The sequence below is a fragment of the Bufo bufo genome, chromosome 2, assembly GCF_905171765.1.
Source record: "Bufo bufo chromosome 2, aBufBuf1.1, whole genome shotgun sequence".
In the NCBI taxonomy this organism is placed as follows: domain Eukaryota; kingdom Metazoa; phylum Chordata; class Amphibia; order Anura; family Bufonidae; genus Bufo; species Bufo bufo.
In genome coordinates this window covers 700323709-700337123 of record NC_053390.1, presented here as the reverse complement: position 1 = coordinate 700337123, position 13415 = coordinate 700323709, and the positions used below count along the sequence as shown (strand labels likewise).

The following is a 13415-nucleotide window of genomic DNA, read 5'->3' as shown; positions in this document are numbered from 1 at the left end:
CTGTATCGATCAGTTTTAATAAGTTGGGGACCCTGTAATGATCAGTAATAATAAGTTGGGGACCCTGTAATGATCAGTAATAATAAGTTGAGGACCCTGTAATAATCAGTAATAATAAGTTGAGGACCCTGTAATGATCAGAAATAATAAGTTGGGGACCCTGTAATGATCAGAAATAAAAAGTTGAGGACCCTGTAATAATCAGTAATAATAAGTTGAGGACCCTGTAATGATCAGAAATAATAAGCTGGGGACTCCAGCAACAAGTGTTGGAGCGCCACTGCATGTAAAATGAAGCATTACACAACGTGCTTTGATTTAAATGGCTGCCTGGACTTTCAGGTCCTCCAGGGTGAGAGATGCTCTTTGTGGTTGCTCCTGCGCTTTGTCTAATAGATGAAGATCCTGATCTGGGAACTCACTTCTATCAACTCTGAATTCCATATGAGGATATTTGAAGACTGGTTTTCTAAACCAGACAACCCCTTTCATTCAATGATTTAGCGCAGTATGCTTAGTAGGTAAAAGACAATGGACCCCAGAGCAGTGCAGCCATGAAGGAGTTAAATTTCATTTTCTTACTTCCACTTCCTTGGCTTCTTATTAAATATTTTGTTATCGCCAAGCCTGACACAACAGCCATTTGCATTGTCAATTAAATATTAATGCCGCACCGCATTAAAGCATTGTAAATATTTTGTTATGCTTTGCACTTAGCATAAAATAGGGTTCAATTTCAGTAAGTAGAAAATATTTCTATATACAAACATACAGTATTAAATTACAGTAAATGATAGCTGAAGATAGGGAAAAGCGATTATATTTTAATAGTTAATGTGAATGGTTCGGTCGTTAGGAACAATGCAGAAAGTTGGTGAACAAATAAAATGAGCTGGGACTTGGCAGTTTCTGGTTTATGGAAGATTAGGGGGAGTTTATTACGTCTCTAATAATACAGATAATTCAAACATCACTAGGGACATTTAGAGATGGTTACAATATTACAGGAATTATATTGAGCCTGTAAACTTTTTTAATAAGCTTAAAGTATAGGTTTACCTTTAGATAACCTAGGCTGGTATAATATAGGCTTATTGTTACTGTAATTCTTATGGGATATTATAATAGAGCTGGCCAGCCGCACAGAAGAATACAAGCCATTGCTAATGAATATACTGTATATATTCATTATATCACATATTCGAAAGAAAATATTATGCCTATATATTTTCTCTAATACGTAAGGATTAAGCCTCATTTTCCAACTTTCATGTGTCCACATACAGTCACATATGTCTGGGACATACATTTGAATTTGATCTCAAATGTCATGCCAAGGCTATGGCCCAAAATGTGATGGGAACAGACTGTACTACAAGAAGGGCGCTTCAAGTTGTGAAACGATATTAGTAAATTCATTGAATGGGAAATCACGATTGCATCTAACAATTAATTTATGTTATATAATTATAGTGAGAAAAAAGTTATATATATAGTCTTGTTAAAGGGGTCGTCAGGAAGCAAGTCTCCAGCCATGAGTCTTTCTGAGAGTGTATAGTTGGCAAGAAACCCACCAAGCTTTTGTGCAATTCTTATTACCATTTTTATCCACTTCATGTAAAAAAGTACATTTACTGGTAGTATATGGACTGGCAGTTTTTAGTTTGAAGTTTATTCACTTTAGAAATCCCTTTTTCTCACAAGCCTCCCCCCTTCCATAAAAAGCTAAAGGTACCCCAATCAGGCTCGGACTGGCCACAGGGGTACAGGTGAATACCCCGGTGGGCCCCTGAGTAAGGTGGGCCCCTAGTCTCCCACCCCCTGTCGACTTACTGCACTACATACATATATTCAGTGTACAGCACCTTAACCAGCCTATATTCATGTAAAAAACTTGATAGATTATTGAAGAAACTCCCCAGTTTATTATTATAGACACGATCAGAGCTGAGATGACTTCTAGGTATAGGGGAAAGCTGCCAGTGTCCTCTTTCCCCAGGACCTACCTTCTCAAAGTTGCTGCAGGGACCCCCATATTATGTAATCTGGTAGCATCTTGTTGCTGTGTGAGCAGGTAATATTTGAATGTTTTCGTATGATAGTCCCCCAAAATAAATTTTACTGGTGGGCCCTAGGCACCCTAATCCAACACTTCCCCCAATGATTAGCTATAATCTGCAAGGAAACCCTGCAGCAGGTGTTCAGTTTACCTGTAACACCATCACAAGGCAAATACAAAGTGGTACTTGTGACTAAGAGAAGCTCCAAAATGATGGATCACCCAATAGTAACTCAAAATGCAATAATGCATTGTTTGAAAGCAAGTTTTAAAGCAGGTCATCAATTTCAGTTTCAGTTTAAGACACATTTCAGGATATTGATGACTTAACCTTAAGGTAAGCAATAAAAAATAATTTCGACTCCTGGCGCTCCCACCGATCAGTTGCTTTAAGGGGTCATAGTAACTGTGCGAGCATTGCGTCCTCTACAACATCCACCTGCAGACCATATATCTTGTAGCAGAAGTTCCAAGTAAAAACAACTGTTCGTCCATTTAACTTGAATGTGACGAGCAGTTGTAATTACACTGCACTGCCGCTATAATCTAGATGACATGCAAACATTGAAGAGGATGCAGCACTCAGACAAGCAATATGACCCCTTCAAAAAGCTGATTGGTGGGGGTGCTGGGAGTCGAACCCCCGACTATGTCATGTTAACAAGCAGTGTAGGACTGGGGTTCCTTGGGCCCACCACAGGAATTAATTCTCAAAGCTCAACCCCTATATCATCAATAAAGCCTAAAAGGTTTTGAATCAAATAAATATACCCTAGTGGCAAGTGATTGGCTCCAAGGCAAGCTCTAAATGTTTTTCTTTTCTCCTGGACCTTTGGAGCCCAGTATAATATGAGAGCCTGGGCCCATCAGAGGATCCTCTGGTACTCTGGTGGGCCAGTCTCACCCTGATCCTGAAGATAGGTCATCAATATACTAGGATTGCACAAGTCCTTTAAGAATATTCCTGTTATTCTGGAAACAATACAAATTTCTGGTGTATGTTTGCCATAAGTTCATATCAAGATGAAAAATACATGAAACTTGTGCCGGGTTCTTCTCAGAATTTTTACTCATTTCTACTTTCATAAATAACATATATATCATTTCCCAAGAAACAATGACCTTTGTATAGAATGGCTTTAAAAAAAAAAAAAAAACTTTATTGGCGAAATAGAAAAGCACTCAATCATGGTTGATAAGGGCTTGAGGAAGATAGCTGTAGGCGGCTTGTGGAAGACAGCCTAGAAAAAATAGCCTTTACTTTTGTCTCCATAGTTTTGTTCTAGGGCCAGGCTGCTCTAACCAGAGATATTAAAAAATAAATTGTGAATGTGAGGAATAGTCGCTGCTATATACATATGATAAATACTGCTAGCCAAACAATGTAGCAAGACATACCATGCTGAAATTTCTTTCTTAAGGGATAGAAAAGTATCTCTGGTGTTGAACAGGAATTAACCCTGCGGTATTACTAGAGCTTGCAGGACAAAATGCGTAGACGTTTGTACAAGGGATTTTAACTTGCACTAATGAAATAGACCGTCACTTTATTGGGAAGCTGGACTGCTTTCCTGTTTTTCTATACCATATTCATGCATGACTAGATAGACTTGTCATTTTGGACTGTGGAAAAACAAGGTGACAACCCTTATATCAGCTGGTTATTACTTAATTTACCAATTTTGTCCCCCAAAAAAATCCTTGGCCATACACATTAGATGTCTGGTAGATGACCATCTAATATGTACGGAAACCTCCCGACTTTTCTCAATGACAAGAGAGGTGTCTAGCAGTGACATCTTCTCCTGTTTCTAGTCAGAACACATGCATGTTTGGCCAAGGAGAGCAGGCATGTGTATGGGGGGATAGGAAGTGATAGCTGTCTCATGTCTATGGTTAGTCTTAGGGGATATTCACATATTCATCAGCAAGCACCATAATCCATGAGCTTGCTGACCAAACAACCCCATTCAAATGAAAGGACCTTATTTTCAATCCTGGAAATGTCTTTCAAGAAATCAGCCTCATGTGAATATACCCAACAGCCTGCAGTCAGTGCTACTCTTTGCTGTCAAAAATAGCAAAATACCAACAGAAACCTTATCACATTAAGGGGATGCATCAGGATTTGTCAGGATCCATTTGAAAATTTAGCGGATATGACTCCATTACAAATGGAAGCCATGTGAACAAAGTGTAAAAAAATGATTTCAGGCACTGAATGTTATGTTAACCAATACAAAACTGAACTAGCCCAACCCAAAATATGCAGCATATGCAGCTCTATAGTAAAATACAACTGTAGATCAGTTTTCTTTTATGGATGGCTGTTGAATGAAATCCCTAACTTCTCTATAGTCACAGCAGTCAGAATGCAATAAATGGAAGACTCCGTCCTTGTTAATTAACTCTAAATTAAATATTAACTTGATTTTTAAATAACAGCACTCTGAGCGTGTAAATCATTTTGTCTTTTTCTGACAAGATTAATAAGGCTGGCTTTAACTACAGTGGCTGACAACCTGACAAGATGTTCTTGCATATTTATGATCAGAGGACACAGTGAAATTCTCATGTCTTACCTATAAAATAGGATAGTAGTATTGCCAGTAGTACCGATACCCCTACGGCGCAGAGTGCAGTACATTTCCAACTACAGTACTTTGAGGACTTTTTGAATTTAAAAGCACTTCTTGACAAGGTGTTTCGAGGAAGTGGTCTGGTAGGAGGAGTATAAACAGTGCCAGAGGCCATGGTGTATCCGGGTGTAGCAGTGCTGAACAGTGGGGTTGTCCCTGTTCCAGTTTTGAATAGAAAATGCCTGTAAAGAAACAAGAATGAAGATGCCAATCAATATTCCTGCATAGTCCGACTTTATGACAAACTCAATGCATACAACTTTATTTTCAACTACCTTTTTTTGTAATTAGTGAATTAAAGGACTTATTCCATGATTAATGTAAAAAATGAGAATTAAACATCATAAAGTAAATGGCAATCTCTTTCTAATAAAGCTAGAACCAGCCCTGCACCTCACATGGATCCAGAGATCTCCTCATTCATTGCTCCAATTGTTCTGCTCGATTTTCTCAGGGACGTGCTCTTTCCCTGGGGTGGGTCCTATCTTAGAGGTGCATTCTGTTCTTTCTACTGCAGGTCTCTCTCTGTAACTGCCACCACAGCTTCTAACAATAGATAGGGCTGGTGGCAGTTGATGGATGTAACTGAGCATGTGCGTCCATCTAAGCAATGTTACTGAGGTGGACAGAGAAATAAGGAAAATAATGAACAGCAGGTGGTGCTATGCAGATATATTTTACTGGACAAATCGGTGGCTATACTACGTTTTTAATTACAAGCCATTATAAAAGTTGTTAGATCAAGGTGCTGGTTAGAAAAATGTAGAATATGTTTCATGGGACAACCCCTTGAATAGGATTAGATTTGCCTATAGCCAAAATAAAGAGAAAAATAAAAGAAAGGCTTATGTAGCATCTGATGTAAAATTGATCAAAATCCTAGGATTGTATTCTGTCAAATTAATCTGGAAAAATATCACAGTAAGTTCAGCAGACATTTTACCGAGCTATATTCTCCTGGAAGCATTGTTTGTAGAGAAAATAACCCAGTAATACAGCCACACAGAGAGCACCATACATGCAGTGCCTATAGGTTTGTTCCTCTGTACATCCTTTTAAGGCCTAGGTATAAGGAAAATAGAGGGATCCCAGACTATAAGGATGCGTCCACATGGGATTATAGTCATCCCATTTGTGGATCCCACTTGTTTTTTATATGGACTTTTTCCTGCCAAAAATGATGATTGCCATCAATGGGCAGACATGTCTTGGATGGTGACTTGGTCATGATTAGTTAGATTGGAGATGCCATCTTTTGGACAAAGTGTGGTCAGGGGATAGGTTTATTAATATGGACAATCATTTGCTATGGTCAGGGGAAGATTTTACCTGCAACAAAATATTATTGGTTTAGGGCTTTCTTGGGTTAGGGCTCTGTGGATATCAATCGGGGCTGTCTAAGGGCTGGACTGTCTCACCTCATCTCCTGGACTGCTGTCTCTTTAACTCCCTCCCTCTGTTGCCCTCTCACAGCTTTAACCTGAGGTAAATTACTTTATATTGGAGAGTTTTGGTGGAGCTTGAGTTTTTGTCACAGTTAATTGGTGATTATCATTATTATGTTATTATGCTGAGTATTAGTTTTAATGTTTATTGCTAAACTTATTGGATGGTTATATAGTTCTGAAGTTTTTGGGTTACAGTATTAACAGTGCAGGTTAACTAATAAAGTCTGTGGACAATTTTATTAAGAGCGGTAGTTTTAGTAAGGGGTATGACCTCAAATCCCTTCAGCCTCATGTCTTCTTAGGTTTGACTCAATGGCCAGTCCCATGAAAACAGGACTATTAAAAGCTATATAGGTTCCCAAATTCCTAAAAAAAATGTCAGGAATTCTTGATTTACACAATTGTCAAACCTTGTATTCAGTTCTACATATTTATGTAGAGATTTAGATGACACGTGCTGTACCACTGTAACACCAATCTGAATATTGATTTCTACTGCGCACTGGTTTAGTACTTTACAGTCTACAGAACAATGTTCCAGTTTATCCACTCATTACTGTTAGATAGGAGCTGAATAGTAATCTCTCTGCATTTCTTTTTCAGCTTCTTATACAGATCCTTCCTCAATATGACCTAACACCCTGCTGGCTTCACAAATGCTCAGTTACACCGCTTGCCTACCTCTAATAATCTGAAATAATGATTCCGGGGTCTCTGTGGCTGATGGCGACAAAGTGCCATTAATCATGCATTCTTCCTTTGAATGCATTTTTTCTCCCAGATGCATTATTTTGCAATTATTGGCAACATTGTTAGTCACTATATTCCTGCCCAATTCTCCAATTTACCTAAAGCATTAATCATTTTGCTCATCTCCTACCTGGGACATCAACAGGGTTACAGATGTTTATCTCAACCGCATCAAGGTGCAGTGTCCATAACAAATCATTTGTGAAATCACTAATTAACATATAAAATACAAGGGGTCCCAGTTCCCCCCTCCTGAGATTTTTCACTGATGACCTTCCTTTCCTGTTCTCATTAATAACCATGCTCAATATTAAGCAATTTACACAACAGATAATCCACCAAAATACTCATTTAAAAAATATATGTCCCATTAGTGTATTCATAATAGCCATATAATTCTTAGTATTTTCATTTAAAGGGGTTTTCCCAGAATTTTCATATTGATGGCCTATCCTCAGGCACCCCTGCTGACCAGCTGTATGAAAATGCTGTACCTTTCAGTTAGTGCTAAGGCCTCTTCCTAGGCCATGTAACGTCACGTTCATCAGTTACATGGGCTAGGCGCAGTTCAGTCTTATTCAAGTGAATGGGGCCGAGCTGTAATACTAAACATAGCCGCTATCCAATGGATGGCATTGTGCTTGGTAAGCAGCGAAGAGGCAACAGCGCTCACCAGAGAGCACCATGGCTTTCTCAAACAGTTGATCGGCATGAGTGCCAGAAGTCGGACCTCCTCTGATCTCATATTGATAAGCGATCCTGAGGACAGGCCATCTGTACGAAAACCACTAAAGAACCATTTGAGGAATCCACATTAGAACAGCAGCTTATACTGTATATATAAATAAACTATATATAAAGATTTGAGTAACTTTGTAAATGCATGGTACTATTTGTCTTGTACTTGTCCTTAGCTACAGCCGGTAATACAGTCCAGGGAAGTAATTACAAAAAACTGCTGGTTGCTAATGGAGACAGTCGACAAGCTCACAGTATGACACATCTTTAACAGCTCCTATCAGACACTGATTACTGTATACCAATCATGACAGCGAGGGTCTGGTGCTCCCCATTAGACTGGAGTAGAGGTCACACATGTCCACTGCTGTATAACTGGAACTGCTAGAGATGGCCGAGTATAGCACTGAGCTCACTTATCTGCAATCTTGTAAATAGGGAATAAGTATTGTTTGTGCCCAGATACCTCAATTGACCGCTGCAGCTAAGCACTAGCCTCAGTGCTATAAATCACAAGACTGATGAGGCCAGTAGTTCGCTGCAGTGGTCACATGGGATATACAGGATGTCACAGCTGTAGCCATGTAAACAAATAATGGCAGGGAGGACCAGAGGTTCAGCGCTGTGAAAAGCGGGAGGGTAACTAGTAAGTACAGCATCATTTTATTAAAAAATTGGTGGCTTTGGGCTAATTTATAAATAACTTGGACAACCCCTTGAAGAACATACATATAGAAATACCAAAAGGGAGTTTATAACAATAAAGTAAAGACATACTATTTACTACCCAACCAACATGGTTATCTGCATGGGTGTAGCTTTAGGGGGCGCAGAGGTAGCAGTCGCTACCGGGCCCAGGAGCCTGAGGGGGCCCAAAGACCCCTGTGCCGCTTAAGAACACACCGGCACTATAGAAAGTGCATGCTGGTCAAGTTACACCTCTGGCTGGAGGGAAGAGGTTAGGTCAAAAATTTGGCACGGCGGGAGGGTGCCGCTTTAATTTTTGCCTCTGGCAGCATGAAGGCTGTGTGCTTCCCTGTCCCTGGCCACAAAGCGCTGAGGAAAGGGGGCCTAAGCTGAACTCTTGCACCAGGGCCCAGGAGCCTTTAGCTACGCCGCTGGTTATCTGGTTACTGAAGACATGGTCAGCCACTGCCCTCATCAAATGCTGATATAGCAGTCAAAATATCTCTGAGTACAGCTTAGCTGGCAGTGATGAGGGTGCTTCAGGCATAGAGATTACCAGGGGCAGACTGGGAAGTTAAAGTGGCCCTGGAAAAAAAAAAGTAAAGTGGCCCAATGTTGTAGACAGGTCCAAATTGACAGAATTCAGGGCCAACATATGTAGGCAGGGACAACAGAAGTAGGCCGGTCCAGCAATACCACAGTGCAGCACAAAATACTGCTGCCCTCGCCACAGTATGAAAATGTATCATCATCCTGAGGACAGTGGTACAGTTGAATTCAGGAGGGCACCTGCGGCCACTGGCTTGATGCTCCTACATTAATAAATGCTGAGAGCATCATATCTTTATGTACCTAGCTGGCGGCCATGAAGAGTGCTTAGGCAGCCCCCCGGGCATCAGCCCACCGGGAAATGGACCTGTAAGTTATATGGTCAGTCCACTTGTGGAGATGGCCATGGTCTTCCTGCAGACAGATCACCCTCAGAAACAAATGCTTTTGGAATAAAGTAATGCTTATAAGGAAACTGCCCGTAGTGATAATTTCCACAATTGCTCATACACTGCCTATTACCCTGTACCCACACAACCATAATTATTACAGGAATACACATGCCGGGCCGCGGCCATTACCCTGCAGCCTGGTGTCTGACTGCCGTAAATAGCAGCCTTCCATCTGTGGATGGATTTGGACTCAGTCAACACTTTAGACGGTTACAGTACATTAGGAAGATTCTATTTAAGCTATTAACTGGAGTATGCACAGCTCTACTCTGCTCATCCCAGGCACCGCCAATGATCTCAGCTGTCAAACAAACCAATACAGGGCGACAGCTTTGTCACTGTGTCTTATAGGTCGCATTAAACTTCCTCTGTTCCAATTCATTGCATAAATGTAAACTCCACTGTGCACTTCATTGGAGAACATAAAAAATGCACTCATTGCCACTTTTCAGCCTCGACCTTTCCAAGGGTGCCTGATGCATTAGGGTGGCACAACGAAGCTATTTGTAAAGCTTATGGTTTGCTAAAGAAGCACTTTTCTTACATAGGAAAGCAGCAATCTGTGCTGAGTGTTGGATTCTGTTGTCTTTTTATGTATCTATAGGCTTGGTGAACAATGACTCACGGGTACGGAGATGGTGACACAGTAATGTGCTTTTAATCTATGTGAAACATGAAATAAATCCGTAGGGACAGCGTCTGCTGCACTGGTAGAATGCAGGCTGGTGCCTTCAGCACCATGGACAGGGCTATAGACCTCTGCAGCAGAAGCTCCCATTCATGTGTTACTTCCCAGATGGCATTATGCAGAGAAGGAAATAGCTTGTCCACCTTGTGATATATGCACCTGTGCTCCCGACATCTCCAGAGACATGCAAAGTTATTACATGGAAGGACAAGTCTGAGAAATAGTGTTTTAGACCCTGTATTTCTTCAGGAAATTAGTTTTAGGTGCCACTGTGACTTTATGGAGATCTTTCAGATATCTTTTTATTTTTTTAAGCTCCCACTAAACAACTCCCAGTACAAGAATTCCCGTGCTGTACACTGGGCCTGGCATCCAGCTGAAAAGGACATTTCAGGCTGAAGATTGGGAAGAAGTTCAACTTATAATTCTCAAAAATGTTATTTTCAGCTACATGCCAGGCACTTGATACAGCCAAAAACTCTGGTTCTGGGAGCCGTATAATACAACTTTTTTTTTTTAGCTGCCTCGACATGGGTCACATCTAAATAATGTCACATCACAGGCATAACAAGTGTAATTTTAGGACATGTACACAAAGTCTAAAGTCTCTGTTTTAAACCATATACCTCTTTTATTCTTGAACATGTTAAAAAAGAAGCGATCCCAGCAAATGTCCTCATCCAGTTACCCCGTTGATGCGTTTTACGGAGCTGTAAAGTACAACCTTCTGACTGGCTGAACGGTATTCAGGCTGAATAAAGGTACTTTACATTCAAAGGGAAATGCGGAGAGGAGAACAGCATTTCTGCTCCATGTAATGGGTTACTGCTGGGATTCCTGCACAATCCAGTTGGAGAACAGAATTCAGACGTGTTGAAATGACACCGCTCTTAACATGCAGATAAGGAGATAATTATTGCTTGACAATTCTGCTAAGTACTGTTGATTACAGAGATGAAGTGAGATAAATCAGGGGCCAGCTTTACAAAGTAAAACTGTTGGCTACTGTAATGCATTGTGGCAGAACTAATTCCAGACTGGAAAATGTTTTAGTAGATATTTTAAGGAAAAGACATTTCAATTTGCTCCTTTTCAGAACCAAATTTCCTCCTCCCAGAGCAATACTGTCAATGACATATTATGGGAACCATGGGTGACATCACCGGAGGTCTTCCATTGACTGAAACAAGCTCACTTTCAATATTGGTGGGCTTCTTATCTGCCAGACTTAATATGATTCTTACACAGTCCTGTGTTTGATCGGCATCAAATGATTAGGGTCCATTATGGGAAAACTCCTTAAAAGTATTTCCCACTGCATGGGGAATAAATGTAAGATCATTAGGGGTTCAAACGCTGCGAACCCCAAGTGATCACAAGTACGGAGGTCCCTAGCCCCCATAAGAATGGAGCGGTGTTGCACTCATGACAATTGCTCTGTTCAGTTCTATGGGACTCACAGAGGCAACGCTCGGCTCTATCTTGGGGTCTTAATACTAATAAGAAGATGTGTTCTTTGAGGAAAAACTCCTTTAAGACCACCTTCACATGGCTGTACTTTAGTTGAATTTTTTTTAGCACTATTTGAAGTCAAAACGCAGAAGAGGTGCAAATCTTTTCATTATACCATTGAACTAAATGGGAGCAGAGGTGCAGTTAGCAGTCATGGCTGCTATACAGTGGACTGAACTGCGTGGTTCCGGTGCCTATTTCTGGCACTAGACCTACCGCAGGAGTCAGTCTCCCACAATTGGATATTGATGACCTATTAAATGCCAGACAACCCCTTAAATGTCTCTGTAGAAATGGTCTCCACCCTGTGGCCCTCTGACTATTGCAAAACTGTAGCTTTCAACACACCGTGGAGAGCCACGGGGTGGAAGCTACTACCTTAGGCCTCCTGCACACCAACGTGTGCACCCCGTGGCCATGCTGCGGCCCCCAAAATGTGGGCCGCAATGTACGAACACCGTCCGTAGGGCAGCCGCAGCGGATTGTGGACCCATTTACTTTAATGGGTCCGTGATCCGGCTGTTCCACAAAAAGATAGGACATGTTCTATCTTTTTGCGGATTGGACGTACGGGACGAGACCCCACAGAAGCACTCCGTCGTGCTTCCGTTCCGCACCATTCCACATCTCTGGATTTGCGGACCCATTGAAGTGAATGGGTGCGGTCCGCAATACGGCAACGGGACACCTACGGTCGTGTGCAGGAGGCCTTATAGCGCTTATACTGTCACCAGGCTGCAGAATATAATGCACATGTATACAATGTGCAATGTAATTGTGATTTTCCATAAATGGCAGGAAATGAATACTCTAGGTAAAGCTTTCTTCCCTTGATATAGGAGCCCGTGCACGTTCAAGAACTGCTATTATAGACTCGATTTGTGTATTCAAACAGGAAAATACTTTTTCTAACATTCTGCTAAACTGTGACCCAAAAGAATCCCTTTTATCTCTCTATTCACACATTTTCAAGGATAATACTTAAGATATTGTCAATTTGTCTGACAACATGTCAACAAATTTTCCCTGCTTTCAGCCCCACATCATTTGGCTACTTAAGTCCCATGTGTTTGGAAGCCCCTTAAGCTAGGATGATTTTCAAATTACCACTGATGTTATTACAGATGTGTCAGGTTTGATGAAGTCTGTTGAGAGAGGTTGAGAACAGGGCTATAGAGAAGAAACCTTGGGAAATGTATTAGAGGCTTGTTTCTGACACGACACCTGCAATAATTACTGGAAGCGACAGGTGGATTCACAGAATTATTAGCTCTTTTAATAACTGGTGGCTAATCAACTTGCCAGGATAACTTATCAGTGGATATGTCTCTTATTTATAAGGTAATACTAGAGATGGGAGCATTAATTCCCATAAAAGACGTCTTCTCTTAACAATGTTACCACTGAGAGGGATAATAATTGCTTAGAAATCCTGTATTGTGTGTGAGCAGAAACTATTGATGCCCTTACAAATGAATGAGCCATAGCACGGTGTTAGAAACTCATTGGGAACCTATTCAATAAAACCAATCTGATGTAAATTATCTGGGAAACAATGAGGTGCACCTTTAAAACACAAATACTCTGATTAACGCTGCTATTACATATAACACTCTGTGTAATGCTGCAAGCAAGTTGCGATCACCCTCCAATATACTTGTTTTTAAAAGCCCAGACACACTAGCTGGACTAATGCCCAAAGCCCAGAGTTTGTTTTATATCAGCTACTTGCTCCACTCCACTCATCCCTCTGCTCCTTACCTGGTGGCTAGGACCTGCCAGTCTTCCACAGATTTCTTGTGGCAGGCCCAGCCATCATTGTATCCCAGCTTGTCCTTTATGATGGGCCGTGGCTTGCTCTTGCCTACTGTGCCTCTTCCATCTGCTCATAGA

General features: G+C 41.0%; 1 protein-coding gene across 8 annotated transcripts in view; it reads right to left on the bottom strand.

The window, feature by feature from the left end:
* TENM3 (teneurin transmembrane protein 3) overlaps window positions 1-13415 on the bottom strand; it is a 1407247-nt gene that overhangs the window by 261053 nt on the left and 1132779 nt on the right. For all 8 annotated transcript variants that reach the window (XM_040418697.1, XM_040418698.1, XM_040418703.1 and 5 more), the window contains one exon: window positions 4642-4880. In XM_040418697.1, coding sequence (XP_040274631.1) covers window positions 4642-4880 — 239 coding nt within the window. The remainder of the gene's footprint in view (window positions 1-4641; window positions 4881-13415) is intronic.